This window comes from Ursus maritimus, unplaced genomic scaffold (assembly GCF_017311325.1).
Source record: "Ursus maritimus isolate PB19 unplaced genomic scaffold, ASM1731132v1 scaffold_5, whole genome shotgun sequence".
In the NCBI taxonomy this organism is placed as follows: domain Eukaryota; kingdom Metazoa; phylum Chordata; class Mammalia; order Carnivora; family Ursidae; genus Ursus; species Ursus maritimus.
Genome location: NW_024426663.1, coordinates 48,330,930 through 48,351,952, shown reverse-complemented (window position 1 = coordinate 48,351,952; position 21,023 = coordinate 48,330,930). Strand labels below are relative to the sequence as shown.

Here is a 21,023-nt window from a genome sequence, read left to right as displayed (position 1 = left end):
TCATAACTCAGTAAAGTGGTGTAAAAAAAAGCAAAGAAATGGAATATTACCAGCACCCTAGAAGCTGCTTTGGCTTAGAGAGTATAACCCTTTAATTTGGATGGTTTTGATTATGCCTACAAAAGTCAACTAGGAATTGTTTTTAAAAACTTAGTAACTTTCGGGGCGCCTGGGTGGCACAGCGGTTGGGCGATCCAGGATCGAGCCCAACATCAGGCTCTTCCGCTGTGAGCCTGCTTCTTCCTCTCCCACTCCCCCTGCTGTGTTCCCTCTCTCGCTGGCTGTCTCTATCTCTGTCGAATAAATAAATAAAATCTTTAAAAAAAAACAAAAAAAAAAACTTAGTAACTTTCATGGTGTTAGTTACAACATTTTGTTCACAAGTTGATTTTGTAAGAAAATAACTGCTTAAAATAAGAACATAAAGCCCAAGTGTATTGGGAGGCATGACACAAATAATTAAGAGAAACTTGAAAACAGAACTCCTAATTTTCTTTGAGAACTTAATCTCAGCTAGTGATTCCTAATCTTGGTATGGGATATCCCAGAGGAGGTGATGTGAAGTTTTCTTGAGCTTCTGAAAAGAAAGTTAACATAAATTCACTTGGGTTTTATTTCTCATTTACTACTTTTACAAATAAGAAAGTATATACCAAGGAGGTGCATGGGTGGCTCATTTGGCTGGGGCCCAGGACCCGACCCACCGAGTTGGCTGCCTCTCCCCCCAGCCCCTCCCCGGTGCACTCTCTCTCTCTGAAATGGATAAATCTTAAAAAAAAAAAAAAAAGGAAAAGAAAAAGTATGTACCAAGAAAAGAGAGAGGGGTTGGAAAGAGCCCTCTTTCCCATTTCCGTCAGCATACAGATGCTTTCAGGATTTATTGCAGTGCTACATTTAGAGGGTACTGAAAATGACCTAAATGCCTAGCAGGAAACTGGTGAGATAATTGTAGATATTTCTATACAGCTAGTAAAGATTAGTAGATATATATGGCCTGACCTGGAAATAAGTCTGAAGTTTTTTAAAGAGAACATTTTTTGTTTGACTTTTTCTGAAGATATGCATGCACACATTTAAATAGTCAAATAGTTCTATAAGATATGCTAGGAAAAATATTAGAGTGCTGCCCCAGTTTTATCTTTCTGAAGACATTTCTTCTGGAGCCTTCTGACTTACTTCATTCTGGACTGGTTGCCCTTTACCCCTGATGTTTTGCTGTCATTTTTGAGGATGTCCAGTCTTAACCATCATCCTGGGATTTCCCTCATCTCTCTTTTTGGTGGGGTAGGGGTGTGAGTAGGGAGGGTTCACCTGTTTCCTCCATCATAATTCTTTTCTTTCTTGGTTTACTCCCTTTTGACGCATTTCATCTCTGTACTAACAGCTTCTTGGGAAAACATGCATGGGAGATAAATTTCTGAAGCCTGACATATTTGAAAACACCTTTATTGTATATCCTTAATTTGGAATTGTTTGGTTAAGATATTTGAAATTGGAAATCTTTTTCAGGATTTTGAAGACGTTGCTCTTTTTCTAGTTTTCATTGTTGTTTTTGAAGCCATCTGTTACTTACTTGTTCCTTTGTTTATGGACATGTTTATTTTTCCTTCATTGGCATGTAGGATCTTCTCTTAGTGTACAGAGTTCTGAAATCTCGCGGTGATTATGTGCCTTGGTGGAAGGGGCCCATTGTGCTGGGTCCTTGGTGGCCCTTCTAGTATGTGAACTCGTATCTTTCAGTTCTGGGAAATTTTCTTGTATTGCTTTTTTGATTTGTTTCCACCTGTTTATTTTTTCTTTCTGGGACAGAGAATTTGCCCCTCTGGGCTTGTCCTTAAAGTTTTTTTTCTTGTTTTCTACCTCTGCCCTTTAAAAAAAAAAAAAAATTGGGGGTGACTTTCTCGTCTTTATAGTCTAATCCTTTAATTTTTTATTTCTTCTGTCATCCCTTAATTTCTAGGATTTCTTTTTTGTTTTTCTTGTTTTATAGTTACAGTATATTAGTTTTATGAGATATTTGAGGGTTTTTTTCTTTTAAGTTTTCATTTTCCTGCATAGGTTCTGTTTTCTATTTTGGTTTCTATTTTTCACGCTGGAGAGTTTCCTTAGATGTCTTTAAAGAGACCCTGACTTCTCATGATTAGGAATGAAGCACTAGGGGCGCCTGGGTAGCGCAGTCGTTAAAGCGTCTGCCTTCGGCTCAGGGCGTGATCCCGGCGTTCCGGGATCGAGTCCCACATCGGGCTCCTCCGCTGGGAGCCTGCTTCTTCCTCTCTCACTCGCCTGCTGTGTTCCCTCTCTCGCTGGCTGTCTCTCTGTCACATAAATAAATAAAATCTTTAAAAAAAAAAAAAAAAGAATGAAGCACTAAAATGCTCTTTGGGCACTCTGAGAGTCTAAGTGGGCTCCCACAGTGTGGCTTTACGCTAAAGCCTTGCTTCTCACTCAGAGGCAGTTTTGCCCTAGGAGACATTTTTGTTGTCACAACTGAGGGGGTGCTTTTGGCATCTGGTGGCCGCGGATGCTGCTAAACATTATCTGGCCCAAGTGTCTTAAGTGCTGAGGTTGAAAAACCCTGCTGTAGGGTGATTTAAGCCAGTTTGTTGAGGATCTCCTGATGCAGGTAATTTTTAGGCTGGTCAGATTCTTGATAAGAACCTTTAGTGTCCTGATGAGAGGACACAGCCCTTACTGCTTTTGTTCTGGGAGAACTGTGTCTTTCTGTTTGGTATGTAACTGGTTAATTCGCTGTGTTCTCTGTCTGATTATGCCTCATTTCTAATTCATGTCGTTCCCCCCCGCCCCCACTCCCACCCAAAGCCAGAGATACCGCTCTACCTTTTAGAGCAAGAATCAGCAAAATTTTAACATAAAACGTCAGGTATTTATTATCTGGTCTTTGGGGGCCATCTGGTCTCTTTCACTATATTATAATTCTTCAGCTCGATAGATGTAAAGGAGTGAACATGACTGTTCAAGTAAAGCTTTAGTTATGGACCCTAAAATTTGGATTTCATTTAATTGTCATGGGTCATGAAATGTCATGAAATTTTCTAGTATGTTTTTTTCCTAACCGTTTAAAAATGTTGAAGTTTTCTTGGGCTGTGTAAAAACAGGCAGCAGGCCAGATTTGGCCAGCACATTGTGAATTGCCATCCCTTGTTCTAGAGACTAATCACTTGCCTTTTACTGAGGTTCAGGAGTGGCAGTGCCCCCCGGTACATGAAGTTGGCAAAGGGGATTTACTAATTGACTCATTCTTAAACAGTCTTATTGTAGCTATACTCTACCCTCACTTCTGTGGATATCTGGTGCTGTCACTTGTGGAGCTATTTGAGGATTCTCTAATTAAAAAAAACTGGTTTCTTTGTTTTGTTGACTGCTGAGTTAGGGTCTGCTTTCTCGTGTCCACCAAGTCCTTTACTAGTTATCCATGTGCTTTTCAACCATTGAGAGTTGCTCTTTCTCTTTTTTCCCACTGGTCTGTTTCTGTTGGTTTGTGATTTTAAAAAAAACCCAACAACCTCTATTGGCATTTTATTGGCGTTTGAAGAAAACAGGAAATAGGCGTGTATGTTCAGTTATTATCTTGTCTATATATTATTAAGTGGGAAAACATTATAGGATAGATGTAAAGCATTACATTTTGATGAAAATAGTTATTCCTTAAAGAGAACCACAGAAGTAAATTTAAGCTCTGTTCCATACTATTGATTTTTTTTTTCTAGAAGAGATTTGGAAGGACTGTAATTTCTTTTATACATTTTATATTGCCTGACATTTTTTTAGTACACATGTATTCTATTTGTAATCAGGGAAAATGAAAATTACAGGGGCGTTTAGCTTTGTTCTGGAAATCTAAACAGAGGGCTTCTGAGACTTGCTATAGGTAATCTGCATATAATTGAGATATCTGTAGTTAGTGTATTTTTCTACTACATTTTGGACAAAGATAATGACTTAGTATTTTCTTATAGATTTCATAGTTTGGTAATTAAATTATTTATATGAAAGACTAACTTGTCAAATTGGTTTATTTTTGTGATAGGTATTTGATCAGTATGTAAAGACGAGGGCAGAGGAAGAACGCAGGGAAAAGAAAAACAAAATAATGCAAGCCAAGGAAGATTTCAAAAAAATGATGGAAGAAGCAAAATTTAATCCAAGGTATATGGTTCATTACTGTAACATTTCAAGATATTTATGTGCTTTCTCCTAAGATCAGCTAAGAGAATACGTATCTTTTGGATAATTGGATTATTTGATTGGTTTCTGCATTTCTAATCTTCATTCTTAATATATTTCCCTTAGAGGACTCTCTTGTGCCCTGTGAGAGGCGTTGGTTTTCAAGAAGGTTACCTTTGTTCTAAAAGCTTCCCTGTGGGAATAAATTTCCTTCTCTAGAAACTGGTAAATGATTAAAAAAAAAAAATCTGTCTCCATCCTTTAAGTTTTACACATAAAAACTTGCAGTGCAGGAACATTATTTTGATTGAAGTGGTGAAGGACCTCTCTGTCTAGATTATGTTTTTGTCTGACATTTGCAATTGATTGTTAATGGGTATTGAGTATGCATAATGGGCTGAAGAAGATGAGACATTCTAAACTTATGTGACTAGCATCTTAACAATAATGGCATCATTTCGTGGGTATTTTATGTGCATTTAAAGATATATGTACAAACTTACATGCATGATTAATGTACTCCTCTCATACCTATTTTGCAGATAGGGAAAGTAAGAATTAGGTAACTTGCCCAAGTGAATGTGGGATTTCAATTAGATTCTGGCGTTAACACTGAATAGTCTAGGTAAGGGAGAATTACCTAGAATTATTTATGGCTTAGTTTTAGCAGTTGTGTAATTAGGCTGCTGTGAACATCTCATAACATGGAGAATTTCTAAAACTATAGGGTAGAATCACGGAGCATCTGGGTTAAATGGTAGTTTTTATAAAAATTCATCTTGTTTAAACATTTACTTTTGTCATTGGAGATAGAGAAGAGTGATGTTGAGAAAGTGTGTTTGGTATTACCATTTTACATTTGAAAAATGAAGAGAAACCTATGGTATTAATATGCATTTCAGACAATAAAGCTAACAGTATTTGTGGCTCTAAAGAATGTAATATTTGTTAGGGGGTAATTGAGTTTCAGACTCTCCAAGGGGTCTTGGGCCTTTCTGTTTGGTTTATCAGAAGGGTGAGATCTTGGGTCAGATACTTGCGACTGGGTTATAAAAGACACTTTGGGAGGCAGTTGAGGAAATTTGAACATGGTTTGTTACTACGTATTAGAGAATTCATAGTTTCTTGGGGTATTGTGGTGGTGGAGGGAAAAGGGTTTACTCTGAGGGACATACATGCTGAAATATTTATAAAGTATCGTGATGTCTGCAGCTTGTTTTCAAGTGATTCAGCAAAATATATCTATTTATTAAAACCATTATGAATCTGGCAATAACTGAGACTCTGAAGAGATTTCCATTTTGTGGATTTGACAAATAAAGTCTTGCTGTATGACAGTATCCTGTTGGTGTTCTTTGGGGCTGATAGAATTGTTGGAGTGATCTGTACTTTGCAGGTTACTTCAAAAAATAAAGCCATGAGGCACATAACTAGAAGTCTTGGCACTGGGGACATTGTGCTGTATTGTTACATTAATACATTCAACACTAACATAGAGGTTAGTACCAATTTTAGTGAATGGCAGAAAATGAGAAGGAAAAACTTAAAATGGAGAAAATAGTGTCCATGAACTTAAGTTCACTTTGTAATGGAAAAAGACTACTATCGACAAAGTTTTTTAATAGAGTTTGTAGATAAAAAGCCCTGGAGTTTATTCTAAGGGAAAGAATGACTGGGGACGATTACCTTAGTGCCCAATCTCCATCTTTTTTGTTTTGATGGAAGTCTTAAGGCATTCCTCCTAGGGTCAACTCCTGGTCACTCTACTGGTCTCCTAATACTATTATCCACTGTCAACTCTCCCTGAGAAAAAAGGTTAACATGTGTGTTACCAAGCAGTGCTTTTTGGAGTTAAGAGATGAGTCATATAAAAATCTATCTGAATCTAATTTTAAAACTTCCTCTTGGTCTGTTCTGGTGAAAAATAATAATTATTTTAACTATGTTATTACAAGTAATGGAAATACCTGTAAAATAATTCTCACTTTTATAAGTTGATTTTACATTTTAAAAAAAGGTTTATTCTTTAATCATAGTAGTAATTGCCCTTCTCTTAAAATTACAATGCAGGGTGCTTAATTTATCATGAAAAGAAAACATATGATGGACTACATGTGATCCCTTTTCTGGGACATGCAATTTTTACATTACAATTTTATCAAAGTTACATATCCATTATTCAAACCAGGTTTGCAATATATCCTGTTGTTAAAAATGTTGAATTAATGAAATTAGGTATTCTGAGTAACAACAGTTGCATGTAAAAGATTTTTAGAATCTGGGTTTGGTTGCCAAAGCGTAAAAATAGCAAATGTGAGCTGTGAGTGGTACTCCTAGTTTTCAGTTGATGTTTTAAATTCTAAATTCTGAAGTTAACCAATTTTTTCTTTATAATGAAAGTTATAGTAGAACCTTTAACACCTGAGAAGATGTGTTTTATATGTGCATTGAAATAGTTAAATAGTTCTTAAAAGGAGAAAGTAAGATTTATTTTTCCCCTCTAAAAACATGCTAAATATGGGAGTATTTTTATAAGAGCAAATTACTATTACGTAAGGTGAAAGCTTAAAATGTTGAGTCTATCGAAATGTATGAAAGCTATATAAATGCCTTTTATTTGTGAAGAAAAAAAATTTTTTTTAATGCTGAGCCTCATTAGCCCTCATAGGCCTCATCTTTTTAATATAACCTGCTTGGCAATTTGCTGTGCATTTTGCATTTCTCTATGTTGATGTTTTCATCAAATCTGGAAAATTTTTATTTTTTCTGCTCTGATTCATTCAGTTTCTCTTTTAGAATTCTAATTACGCCTATTTTAAAGTGTTTGGTATTATCTCACACATCCCTGAGACTATTCTCCTCCTCCCCCTAATTTTTTTTCTGTGTACTCTTTTATTAGATAACTGTTACTGATCTAACTTGGAGTCACTGGCTCTTTATTCTGTGTCTCCTCTTTTGTTAAGCCCATCCAGTGAATTTTTTCTTTCAGTTAGCTTTAGGTTCTTTTTTTCGACTTTCTATACTACTCTGCTGAAACTCCCTTTTTTTTGTTCATTCATTAAGACTTGTTTTTAGTTCTTTGAGCCTACTTTTCTTTCAGTATAATTATAATAATTTTAAAGGATTTGTCTCTGCCTAAGCATCTGGGCATTTTGGGTTTGGTTTCTGTTGATTTAAAATTTTTTTTGGTATGGATTATGCATACTTTGCGTGTTTAGTGTTTTCTGATTGAATGTTGGAAATCTGGATTTTTGTTTTCACAGGCAGTTCACTTTATTACAGGCTGATCATGTTAAGTTAGTTTTGATGTAAGGCTTTGTGAGTGTGGATCTCAAGGTAGAAGGTGTTTTTCAGCAGTCCAGCTTTGTCTCCCTTGTGCATCTTTTGTGGATTTCATTGTAAATGCTGTCCTTTTTCTGTACTATCAATTTCTAAGATCTGGTTTTTGCTCTTAACCATGTGGCACTTTCACTTTGGTGGGGGGCGTGGTCTTTCCCTGCTATTGCAGTCCAGCCTTGGCTGTCCACTTGTGGGGAATCGCTTTTAGGTATATTTGTGGAGTACTCTCTTGCTATAGCTTTTTCCTCTGCTATTTTAGCACCCAAACTGATCTTCACTGCTTCTGGCTATTGAGACTGCTGTACTCTGCTTGGAGTACGGTCTCTTGGGAAGTTGTCCTAAGGCAGAGGGTTGGGGCTTTCCTCAGTCTTAGTACTCTGCCTGTTGTTCACTGTTTTGAAATCAGTCGCTTCATATATTTTGTCCTGTTTCACAGTTGTTTCTGGAACAAGAGCTAATTCAATAAAGTTACTCCTCCATGGCTAGAAGCAAGACTCAGCCTCTTCTTCGTGTGAAAATAGATGAGCTCTGAAGTCTCTTGCAGCACATACATTTTTTGCTCTCTGTGTTATCCCCCAGTATCATGTTGATAGTATACAAAGCGCTAACCACATTTTCACCCTTTAGCCCTTTTTTACTCCTTTCTGTAGCTCATTATTCACTGTTTGGGCAGATGTTGGGGCTCAGTGACTCTTTGGCACATACTCTTGCTGGAAAAATGGTGTCTTCTGCTATACCTTTCTACAAGCAGAAATAGCTCTACCAAAGTTAGCACACTTGCCATTTTGTTACAGAGCTACTTTTAGTGAATTTGCAGCCAAGCATGCTAAAGATTCAAGATTCAAAGCAATCGAAAAGATGAAAGATCGAGAAGCCTTGTTTAATGAATTTGTGGCAGCTGCAAGGAAGAAAGAGAAAGAAGATTCGAAGACCAGAGGTGAGAAGGTAAGATGGTTTTAGTTCTGGTGGTGTGATTGATGGGAGTGTGAATAGGAAGGGACTAATATGGGGCTGTGTTCCTAATCTTGTTCATGGGCATAAATTAAAGGACTCACATTTATTGTTTAGCTTTATAAGTTTTTATAGTTGTTTATATGTGTGAATTGTCCCTTTACTTTCATGATGTTTATTTTATTTTTTATTTTTTAAGGATTTTATTTGAGAGAGAGATAGAGAGAGCACAAATAGGGTGAGGGGAAGAGGGAGAGGAAGAATTAGGCTCCCCGCTGAGCCCCATGTGGGGCTTGATCCCAGGACCCTGGCATCATGACCTGAGCCAAAGGCAGACACTTAACCAACTGAGCCACCCAGGTGCCCTGTGATGTTTATTTTAATAACTTCACTAAACTACCTAGATTTGCTTTATATTTTATTTTACATTTACAATTTATTAATACAGAGATGCCCAGTAAACCCAGAACGGACTATTAGGTCTGTCTATTCACTGGTGCTTGCTAAGATTTCAAGATTCTTAATAAGCGGTAACCTTTAAATTTCAAAAAGCTTTTTTATCTTTTTTGCCTTCTAAAAGATAGCATTTCAGTGACTTTCTAATCTTTTAGTAAACATATCTTACATATGAATTATTGCTTATCAGAAATAAAGGTCAGCTATTAAAGATTAATGAATTCCAAATGTCATTTGAGAGCAGTGTCAGGAATGGAGAGCAGCCCACCGCTGGAGAAGCAGGCTGGTGGAGGCGGCACCAGTGGTGCATGAACCATCAAAACATGCAGCCACTCTCCTTAGTGTCCCTGTGTGCTTTGTGAATGGAGAAAAAGAACCTCTGAAGCCTAATCATTTTTGACATTTAAAATGGCCTGTTATCCCAGAAAGTTAAAACATCACAAATTCTGTTAAGAAATGTTAGGGAAGTAATACCACTCTTACTGAGAAGAAGCCTCTTTCACTGTAAATAGCAGTAGTTTTGGGTGAAATGACTTTTGTCAGAAATACCTGAAATTTCCTGATTATAGAATATATTGGGGGGCGCCTGGGTGGCACAGCGGTTAAGCGTCTGCCTTTGGCTCAGCGCGTAATCCCGGCGTTCTGGGATCGAGCCCCACATCAGGCTCCTCTGCTAGGAGCCTGCTTCTTCCTCTCCCACTCCCCCTGCTTGTGTTCCCTCTCTCGCTGGCTGTCTCTATCTCTGTCAAATAAATAAATAAAATCTTTAAAAAAAAAAAAAAAGAATATATTGGGCTTCAGTGTAGATCCTTTCAGAATTACTTCACTATCAACTTTTTTTTTTCCAAATGATTATACTTCTCAGGAAATGTGCAAAATTAAGTGTTGAATTAGAGTCATGTTAATGAATTGTTTGCTACTTTTGACTTTTAGTAATAATCTATTTGATTAAAGAAAGCCAAGTAAATAAATGATTGCTACTGTGTGATTGCTTTTATACAAATTGAATGTTTTTCTCTTTGCATTTGTAACTAATGTTCTTTTTCTTAACACTTTTTTTTTGTAACTATTTTGTGTATTCTGTTTTATAACAAGTGGATAGACTTTACAGTTTTGTGCTGTGCGGCCTGTCAATCAGTTCAGTCTGACAGCTATCAATCACTGATACGCAAAGTATTATGGGATTCCCTAGTGAGGAAAGAATTGGTATCTCTGTATGGTGACTTTAGCCTCCCGCAGTTCCGGTACTTCACTACATTTTTTTAGTCTTTTTCCTTATGAAGTGATGAGAGTTGTGCCCAGAATGTGTTAATTGAAATAAATTAAATAGATACTATATCTAAATACACCTAATATATTCATCTTTGTTTTTTTTGGATTGTAAAATTCTCTAAATTATAGGTTTGGTTTTCTATCATTATTAAATTTTTTAAAAAGAGGCCAGAAATTACTAAAGTAATTTCTCAGCCAGTTTAAAGAATGCAAAATTACTCACTAGGCTATGGAGACAGAAATCTTTAAGGGTTTAAATATAGTATATTTTATATTCACATTCTGAGAAGTAGCTGGTTAGTGAAGTGTTACCACTTTCTTCATGACTTACTGTATATTTATTTTTATGAAGTATATTGTCTATACCATTTTTTTTAAATCACATTTCAACTGTAATTGAGTGGTAGGATTAGTGCTAGTAGCATGGTGCTGGTATATTGGAATTTCTTTATTCCTGTGATTCTCTAGCTGCTGTTTGTAGCGTTGAGATAATGTAATTAATAGCTGAATAGTAAAGGTTTAAAGGTTATTACTTGCTGAGCCAAAAACCTATGAAGGATATTGACTTTTGGTGAAGTCACTTTTTTTTCCTTTAGTAGACATTTTTAAGCTAAAGGGTAAAATCATTTCATGTAGCTTTTACTGGTAATTTTCAGTTTTATAAAAAATGTTCCTAAAACTCTGTTTATTTTACTGGGCTGTTTTGTTTGCCAAAAGAACTACCCTCAAGTTTTTGTTTATTTTATTACAATTTTTTATTATAACCAGTTTTTATAAAATTGTGGTTCAAGTAATATACCTTTTGGAACAACACATTCGAAATTGCATATAATAGTTAATCCTCTCATAAAGTTGGCAATTTTCCCTCTACCCTCCCTTAAATTTCATTTTGAACAAGTTAAATTTAGGTTACAAGTTAGGAACAAGTTACATTAGGCTAGGGAGACTATTTTTCCCTGTTAAACTGACCAGCCTAGATGATAAGGTACTTCCATTTGGAGAGAGAAGAAAATAGGGGATATAGAGACTTGAATTGCTGGTAGTGGTAACTTACATATTTTTTTGACATTTACGCAGTTGTTAAATAATTCCCATATAAATAGCAGCTTTGGTAAGCCATGTAATAGCCTGTCATGGTAGTATCCACAGTGAAAGGAAAATTAACTTTATTTAAAGTTCACTTTGTTTATACATCACACATTTTTTAAAGCCTTATATGATAATTCTTTATAAGTTTCATGTCTAATATATGAAAATTGTCTTAATTCAGTATAAATTCCTATGACTTGGAAAGATTCCTATTTGATACAGCTCGCAAGCTTTATTTAACATAAATTTTGTCAGTTTTGCTTTGTAATTATATGCATCTAGGAATTGGGTGTTCATCGTGTCAGATACAAAGTACACAAGATGAACAGAAAAATTGTTAAATCACTATATCAAGTAGTTTCTTTTTCACTGTCTGGAATTACTGGGTTTATGAGTATTTCTTACTATTCCAAACAAAAGCAAGAGCTAAGTTCAGTAGTAAAGAAATCCACAGCTAGTTAGCTCTTGTCTTTTTAAAAAAAATCTCTGATAGGGAAACTCTTACAACGTTACAGGTATTCTCCAGAAAGGACATCATCCTCCCTTTTAATCCTCTCACAGGAAAAGTGAGGGTTGGAATAGGCAGAAGAAATGGTTCCATTCCTAATTTCTCATTCCTTTGGTCAGGTGGTAAGCCAGCATGTTTAACCCCTATGGGGAGGAGAGGTTCTTGACATGGTCAGAATCCTCTGTTATATTGACTGCCACATCAGGTGTCTCCCCTGGTAGGAGTACAAGATAATTTAAATGAGACTAAATTTTAAAACGGGTCCTCAGAGGTGCATAAAAATAAATGCCTCCTTTATTCCTTTCTTCCCTATTTAAAAAAACGGGAATTACAGTCTGGGAGAGGGATTCTAAGTCTTGTATATGTTGACACTAGGGGATTAATACCGTTTCATACCCTTGGTATAATATTACTGACTTGGTACTTAATTGGTTAAGAATGTTGATTACTTAACACTTTTATTTTGAGTTGTATAATGGTAAAGGCATACATATTTAATGGCTAAAAAGTACAAAAAAATCTGAGTATAGTTTATGTAATGATTAATTATGACCATAGAAATTCTGTAATTTATATATAAGGGTGCAAACATTGCTTTTTTAAACTAAAATACAAAAATTTACCATTTTTTAATCTGTTTTTACACATTTGACAGTATAGTTTCAAGTTTCTAATGAGTGAGACTTATTTGCGCTCACCTCTTTCTAAATTCCCCTTTTGTATCAAACAAAAAATGTTACTCATTTACTTTTAAAAAGAAGTCATTCTTACTGTCTTGATGTTAAAGTATAGTGTACTATATCCATTCATAAGCCTGAATCTTACCTAAAAATAAATGTGAATTCTTATTTCTTATTTTAAAAAATTGCAGTTCTGAAGTGCAAAAGTTAAAAACAACCTAAGATTTTTTTCTGTATTTGAACAATTTCATTGGAGAAAATGATTTATCTTGAATTTGGTAGGCTTTAAATGAAGGCTTGTATGTGTGTTGTTTTTTACATTTTTCCTGAAAGAGCGATTCTGATAATCATTTTTACTAAAAATGATTCCACTCTAAATAAATGCACCCAAAAGGTTATTACTATTCCCATCTTTAAGGTAACTGAATAGTTTTTTCTGGTTACAAACGTTTGCATATGAGGAATTTCTCATGGCACATTTCCCCCCCATCCCACTATATGTTTTGAAATATAGATTAAATCGGATTTCTTTGAACTGTTATCTAATCATCACTTGGACAGTCAGTCTCGATGGAGCAAAGTGAAAGACAAAGTAGAAAGTGATCCACGTTACAAAGCAGTGGACAGTTCATCAATGAGAGAAGACCTTTTCAAACAGTATATTGAAAAAATAGCCAAGGTAACCATCCTGTTTACTTGTACTGTAAGTGTGGAATAATAAAATTCTTAATTGCATTATAAAGGTATTCACTCCTGTTTGGATTTGGAATTTTTCTTGTTGATATTCTTAATATAAGAATCTCTAGTAGTTGGTGTGGAAACGAGGTATAGTATTTAGGAATATTCTTGGTAAAAATCTGGTTTGAAATTTTGTATTTGGCAAACTAGTTATTCTGTGGAAACATATTTTGATACTGTAATTTTACTTTTACAGAATTTAGACTCAGAAAAAGAAAAGGAGCTTGAAAGGCAAGCCCGCATTGAGGCAAGTCTTCGAGAACGAGAAAGAGAGGTTCAAAAGGCTCGTTCAGAACAAACAAAAGAAATAGATCGAGAGAGAGAGCAACACAAACGGGAAGAAGCTATCCAGAATTTCAAGGCTCTTTTGTCTGACATGGTATATATTACTCTTCCCTCCCACCCCTCTGTAGTACTGGATATTAAAGATCTATTATATTACCTCGTTAGTGAAAATTTTCATATTTAAATTGAATCAGAGATATAATTTGGTAAGTTGTTTTAGAAAGTGTTTTAAAATGGAGTTCTTGGTGTTAGCACCATTAGAATAGGAAAACCCTATTTAACAATTTCAGTGGTTAGATATTTTGTATATATAAAAATTTATAATCCTTTAGTCTCAGAGATAACTTCTTTATTCTTGATGGAAGTCATCTTAAATTATTACATACTGACATGCCATAGTAATAAATAAAATGTGCTGACTGTAGTTAAACCTTTTGCTTGATGATTTAAGGTCATCATGGTGATGATAAATTATTATACATGTAAATGGTGTGAGATCTAGGACTGGAGGTGTACTGACCCCAGGAGATACCCTGGAATTTTCTTGACAAACCCTTCTGCATCACCCAGGGTTGTTGAGGTGTGTAGGGTTTTCTCCGTACAGTGAATGCCCAAGGCCTCTCTGCTGTTTTTCTTGTTTTGTCCCTTTTCTCTGTCACCATCTCTCCCGCTCTTTCTCTTCTCCTTTCTTAAAGGCTCTTTTCATTACTACGTCACGTCTTCTGATTTCTTCCCTTTCTTCTGATGATCTGTTTTCACTTTGCTCTTTTTGTTCTTGTGACAGTGACAGTCATTCCCTGATTGTTCTCCCTGCCTTTACTTTCCCCGAATGCATCCTCTTTATCACAGTCATAGAAATCTTCATAAAACCCGAACGATTTTGTCACTCTCCCTGTGGCTTGCAGAGAGAGAAGGTTCTCTGTGTTTCTAGTGGTCGCCTACATTTAAAACTCTGTCTTCTTAGCATGATATATAAGGCTGTTTATTTCTTGAGCCCCCCACCTTGATACTACGTTACCCTCTTTGGTTTCCTCTCTTCCCCCCTAAGCGTCAGACCTTCTGAACTTACCTGTAAGAAGCCATACTTACATTAATGAGTCCTGTCATTGCTCATGCCAGTCCCTCCACCTACAGTGCTTCCTGCTGCATTTACAAACTCACTGTTCAAGATCACACTCAAAGCTCTCTTTTGTGAGGTTGATCTTGACGCATCTAAGGCAGATTTGTTTTTCCTGTTGCCCTTTGCCACCCTGTGTTGAGCATACACCTCTGCAGCCCTTAACTATATGCTGTTGCAATTATTTGCTTACACGTCTCTTTTCTCTTAAAAAAGTGACTCCTTTAAAGGAAGGGTTAGTGTCTTATTTGTTTTTCCAGTATCAAGCTCCGTGTTCAGCTGACATGTTTATCGATACTTAATAAATGTTGGCTAAATAAATGTTTTTTATTTTTCTTCTTTCTCACCTGTCTTTTCCATCTCCCATATTTCTTAGCGTTGGCAGCAGTGTGACTAGCAATAACTTGTCATGCCATTTGCAGCCATAAAGCATACCTTTTTGCTGGTTGTTGAGCCAGCCTAATCTGCCATGTCTTCTCTCGTTAGCCATGTCAATTCTTGCTTATGCTCAGAAGTGTCACTTTCCGTATGTAGTTGATAAATACACATTTGAGCTCAAGATTTGTTGAGTGGTTCCCCCCCCCCCGTGACCTCTTTAGAACAACAGTAAGATAGTTCCTGTTTTATTTGTATCCATTTATCCTACTGAATGTTGGTAAGATGTTAAATAGAAGTTCTTCTCTTCATCTTTCTCCACCTCTAGATCCTTGCTTGATGGCTTAGGTGAGCTCTGAGCGGTGGGCTTTCTGGCTTTAAAAAAGCAGATTTTCAGTGACTGCTTAACTAATGTGGAATCACCAGAAGCTTCTCTTATTATTGAATGTATCATTCCTAAACTAAATAAATAAGCCTTTTATTGTTGAAATATGAGAAGATAAGTCTCTGGTGATATAATTTTTAGGTACGTTCTTCAGATGTGTCATGGTCTGATACTCGGAGGACTCTGCGGAAAGATCACCGTTGGGAATCTGGATCCTTGTTGGAAAGAGAGGAGAAAGAGAAGCTTTTTAATGAACACATTGAAGCACTTACCAAAAAGAAGAGGGAGCACTTTAGGCAACTTCTGGATGAAACTTCTGCAGTAAGTCCCTTGTTTTCCCTGTGTAATCTAGATGGGCCTTCATGAATAATTCCAAAAGTAAAACATTGATGTGATTATTAGTCTCTAGATCCGTTACTGGAATTCATGTGTTTTATGACACTTTCTTCTCTGATTTTATTTTTCCTTTTTTAAGTAAAAATGTTCATGGCATTCTTACTATGTAGAAATTACTTCCTTCTGCAGTTTCCACATTCGTATCTGCTGCTGTGGTAGTTCATAATGTCCCTAGATGTGTGATCATTGATCCCTCCTGATGAGAGATTTTATAGATTCCATCGTTAGCTCCATTTTCAGTTTGGCACCATGGCCCCCTCCTTTGGCTGTTTGTACCCTCTGTTGTTCAGGTTTTCTTCTGATTATCTGATCTCTATTTGGTGACGGCTTCTTTAGAAGTTATGGTGTTACCTGTGGAGACACAGGGTTTGCAGGTGATAGTCTTAGATCACTTGGAAGTAACGGCCATGAAAATAACTCTTGTGGCAAGCCAAAAAGAAAGTGCAGTAAAGCTGCTTCCCTCTCCTGAACTAGTCCATTTACGTTTGGGCATTGCAAGAGATGGCAGGTCAGTGTGTGATGTCATGTTCCATACGTGCTGCCGTTTGACCCTGTCAATAAAAGTGACTTGTATTTATGTTTTTTATTCACTTGCCTTTCAAAGATTACCTTAACATCCACATGGAAAGAAGTAAAAAAAATTATTAAGGAAGATCCTCGGTGCATTAAGTTCTCCTCCAGTGACAGGGTAAGAGGATTTTGTCTGAGATTTACTACTGTCGGTTTATAAATATTAATTGGGTGCTTAATCAGTACCACTAGTATCTTGACCAAAATGAAATTGATGATTTTAGGTGAATACTTTTAAGTGTATGAGAAATTAATCTGAAGTTTAAATTCATATTTTCTGTCTTGCACGATACATAAACAAGAAAGCACAGTAGAAACTTAAAAATTTAATCCTTTGGGTCAAGCCTGTGTTTGGGGGTGTTAGAGCTTTAATGAAGCTATAGTTTTTTATTCACTGTATAGTCAGGTCCCACTAGGTAGGTACATTCATGCTGGTACCAGGCTGTCAGCGCCCCTGAGCCACGCTACCAGAATGCCGTAACACTGCTTCTTGTTCCCGTATGCTCCAGAGACTGGAGTTAGAGAAACGTTAGACGAGTGAAGTTTTAGAAGCCAAGCTCTCTTCTGGTGCACTCTGCCTCCTGTGTGGGAAACAAAGTCAGCTAGGTTCTGAAATAGTGAATGAGGCCAAGGGAACCGTAGCTGACCGCAGTCTTACTTTAGCCCTTTGCCGTTCATTTGTTCCCTGCCCCCATTGTTCTCCTTGCCTGGTTGGTTTCTCCAGGTCTAGAGTGCACAGCCCCATAGAATTTACTTTAATAAGTTGGGACTGTAGGTGTGTGGACCACAAAGTACACACGGGTGGGAGAGAGTGGTAGACTGATAGCTGACAGGTCTAGTCTCAGTTTCTAACTTTGCTGATTGTTTACAATTGACAATAAGGGCTTTTTAAATTTTATTCAGTTTTATGTACTTTTTTGTCCAAAGAGTTTATACCCATCATTCCTGTTCCCTTACTAGAAAAGCTAAATGCTCAGTATCCCTCAGTAAAGTTATGACTGTTAGTTGTTCTCCTAAGTCGTACCATATTATTGTCTTGGTGCTGGAAGAAATAAATACAGTCTATAGGAAAGGCACGTTTACCCCTTAATCTCTTTGTTTTTTAAAGTCTACCGCTTGAGGTTGTTAGGAACGTGCAGGGAGATAATCTCATCAAACCCTCTGCAGTGTCACACCTAGCAAGCCCTGGAGTCTTAGCTACTGCTAATACAGCCTATGGGACCTTGGTTTCTTTCAGCCTTAAAAATGTACATTGCGCATTTTGCATTTTAGTGATTGTTATGTGAACAAAAATGCACCTTAGTGCCTTTTTCTTTTGAATTATTTATAACATGACTTATAAATAACTGGTTTAATAAATAATTGATTCTAATTTTGGAATTAGTGACCTTTTTTTTCTAATCTTACTTTCTTTTTTGCAGAAAAAACAAAGAGAATTTGAAGAATACATCAGAGACAAATACATCACAGCCAAAGCTGACTTCAGGACGCTTTTGAAAGAGACCAAATTTATAACCTATAGGTGTGTGCAATGAAATGTTTCATATCAGCAGTCATTGTCTTTACTAGTCCTTACTCTAATGGCCAAAGCATTCTTTGCATTCACACACATGTTGACATTATTAATTTTTAGGAATAAGAAGAAGCCAACTTTTATCAAAGGCCAAATACAGCCCATATCTGTGTTACTTTTTTTTTTTTTTTTTTTTAAAGAAAGGGCCCAGATGTCAATTCTTATTTTGTGTTACCCACCCATCCAGTTTTTTAAACACACTTTTGTTTTTACTTCACTGCTTTTTTAGGAGTACCCCTGACTTTAAGAATTGTATTTGTGAAGAGACTTTTAAAATAATCCTTCACTATCTATTATCTTTGCTTCCTATGAAGACTATTCAGTGTTGTGAAACAGTTCGAAAGCTTGAAATCATCTTATTTAAGCTCAGCAAAAACATTTTTTTTCAGACAATAGCAGTTTGCTGCATACTTTAAAAATTTGAAATGATAAAATCAGAGTTTGAAACAAGATTTCTCTGTAACATGCCCAGTAGTTCCACATTCCCAACAGTTTACCATGAGGAAAACAAGTTAACGTTGCTTAGCTGTCAGTGTGCAGGAAACAGTTTTGTTTCATGCTCCAGCTTTTCTTCCTTTAAGAGAAAAATTGGAAACATCTTAATGAAGGGTATGTGCACGGGAGGATAGATAGTGCTGAGGGTGTGGTTTTTAGGTATTTTGTCATTGGATTTTTTTGGTCAGGATCCTTAATGTTTTGCATCAGCTTGGGCTTTTAAATTAGATGTGAAGTAAGACTTCTTTCTACATTTTTATAGTTAATTTAGTGAAAGATGTGAAAGTGAAAGCTTGTGAGAGATGCTGGGATTGGCAGCCCCGCAGACTGAAGTCCTCTGTTCATCCACAGAACAGGTACAGCACGGGCAAGATTTACCCACCCACCCTCAGCCCTGATCTGGAGGGACCACCAGTAGGGGTGGGAGGGTAATTCAGCTTCTGAGGCCCTTTCACTCCTTGGAGTCTTTGCTGAGGCGACTTACAAAGGTGACCACTGCAGTGAAATTTTTCTTAAAAAAATAAAATAAAATGGAAACACGATTAGGAACTAGATGGACATTTCCAGCTCATTTCTGAAAGACCTAGGAACAGCAGTCAGTAATTCTTGGACTTCTTTTCTTATTTCAGATCCAAAAAGTTAATCCAGGAATCTGATCAGCACCTGAAAGATGTAGAAAAAATCTTACAGAACGACAAACGGTATCTAGTACTAGACTGTGTGCCCGAGGAGAGGCGTAAACTGATTGTGGCATATGTGGACGACCTGGACCGCCGGGGTCCACCCCCGCCTCCCACAGCGTCAGAGCCCACGAGACGATCAACAAAATAATTCTCAGTACTCTTCCACAGGGGGATCTTCATTCAAAACGCTTGCATGAGCCAATTTTCAGGTTTTTACATGTATGTGCATTAGTCAAACTATTGCAGAACCATCTGACGAACAGAAGGAGAAGCATTCGTGAACCGTTTCTGAACAGAGAACACTTGGGAAATAATTTATGCTTTTCTTTGTGTGGCATGACTGACATACATACTCAAATATAGGCTGTCTCTAGTAAATCTAAAATCTCGAAGCTAAAAATCATCCTTTTATGAGGTGTGGAAGTCAGTGACTTTTGGTGACGTTCTTTCTAGCAGTGTTAAAACATGCAAGACGTAAGAGCATTTGTGGTTTGAACTTGAGAGATGCAAATACCACAGACTCCAAGAAAACCTAAGTTGGGGGTTGTTTTGATTTTGTTTTTTAAAGCGGGTTTAAAGAGAAAACACTGAAAATTGAATTCTTATCTTCCAGAGGCTAAGATTATTATAATGGACATACTTTTACCTTTGTCTCTAAAGAACACTTTAGTTTTGTTTGTTCACTTATGTGCTTTGATTATCCCCTCAGAATTAGAGGCCAAGTCTTGTTGTTTAGCCTAAGAGAAGATTTATTTAGTAATTTCTTCTCAGGTATGGAACCACGGTCATAACTAACATGTTGGCCAGAATAGGACTGCTGGTTAAACACATTTTATTTACCATTAAGTGATCTTTATCAATATTCTGGATTAGACAACAAATTACCTTTCTTGGGTGTTCCCTGTAAACTATACTCCTGTTTGAATGTTAAACTTTTGTTTCTAAAGTTTAATTTTAAGATGTTTGAATGTTCAGTTTATGTATTTGAACTACAATAAACCAACCCTTTTTATATATGTGGATTGTATATGATTATTGTTAAAAGAATTTATAAAAAAAAAACACAACTTCTTTTAAACCTGTTCTTAAAAGCAGTAGCAAATGTAATTTGGCACAAAGCAAGTTGACTTTACATCTTAAATATTACATAGTTTTTAAAGGCTTGAATATAATAAATTAATTGAGTATAAAAGGGAAGGAATGTAAAGAACCATTTTGGTGCTCAGTCTCTTAGCAATATCTTATTGCTTCATAGCAAGAAGATGTAGATTTGTTTGTTCTCTTGTTTTTGTCTTTTATGTTACCATGTGGCTGATTGATGCCTTCTTGGCATCCTTTCAGTGTGTCCTGCACATCATACCATGACACCCACCTTTGACCCCTACTTGCTTTTTCTAGCTGTACCTCCCCAGTTTAAAGACTCCTCTGTCTCATACCTTCATAGATTTCTCATTTCAGAATACCACATAAATGCTTCAGAAAAACACATTAATTGGATAATTTATTTTTCCTGTTATCTCACACCAGCTGTGAATGCTTTTAACAAAACATAAAATGAGGAAGAACCAACAGATCTGTATTTGTATGTCATGTGCACACAGACATGCAGCACATGGGTGCACAGACTCGTTCACATTTACATCACTTAGTACTTAGCTTAAGTATATTAAGTGCCACAGAAATTATGTATGTAGGAAACTGGAATTACCTAAGATCTTAACCTCTGCAACTGAAAATTAACAAGATATTTTTTTCCCTTTTTTCAAAGGTCATTTTTATAATTCCATCGAGTGGCTTTTTAAGTTCTGTGAGGAATAAAACTGCAGTGTTTGCCAAAAGGAACACAACTATTATATATATTATATAACCTACAAAGTAAACCCTCTAGAATGTTTTGTTTTATTTTTCTGAATTCCACATAGTACT

The 21,023-nt window shown here is 36.3% G+C and overlaps 1 protein-coding gene across 5 annotated transcripts in view; it reads left to right on the top strand.

The window, feature by feature from the left end:
• Positions 1 to 20,113, top strand: part of TCERG1 (transcription elongation regulator 1) — a 62,742-nt gene extending 42,629 nt beyond the window's left edge. For 4 of the 5 annotated variants that reach the window (XM_040622268.1, XM_040622267.1, XM_008691433.2 and 1 more), the window contains 8 exons: positions 4,049 to 4,167; positions 8,319 to 8,469; positions 12,995 to 13,159; positions 13,415 to 13,597; positions 15,522 to 15,701; positions 16,381 to 16,464; positions 17,768 to 17,868; positions 19,044 to 20,113. In XM_040622268.1, the coding sequence (XP_040478202.1) occupies positions 4,049 to 4,167; positions 8,319 to 8,469; positions 12,995 to 13,159; positions 13,415 to 13,597; positions 15,522 to 15,701; positions 16,381 to 16,464; positions 17,768 to 17,868; positions 19,044 to 19,245 (1,185 nt within the window). In that variant the 3' untranslated portion in view covers positions 19,246 to 20,113. Of the gene's footprint in view, positions 1 to 4,048; positions 4,168 to 8,318; positions 8,470 to 12,994; positions 13,160 to 13,414; positions 13,598 to 15,521; positions 15,702 to 16,380; positions 16,465 to 17,767; positions 17,869 to 18,676; positions 18,771 to 19,043 lie in introns of all 5 variants that reach the window. The other variant, XR_005832500.1, reaches the window with a different exon arrangement.
• Positions 20,114 to 21,023: the final 910 nt, after the last annotated feature.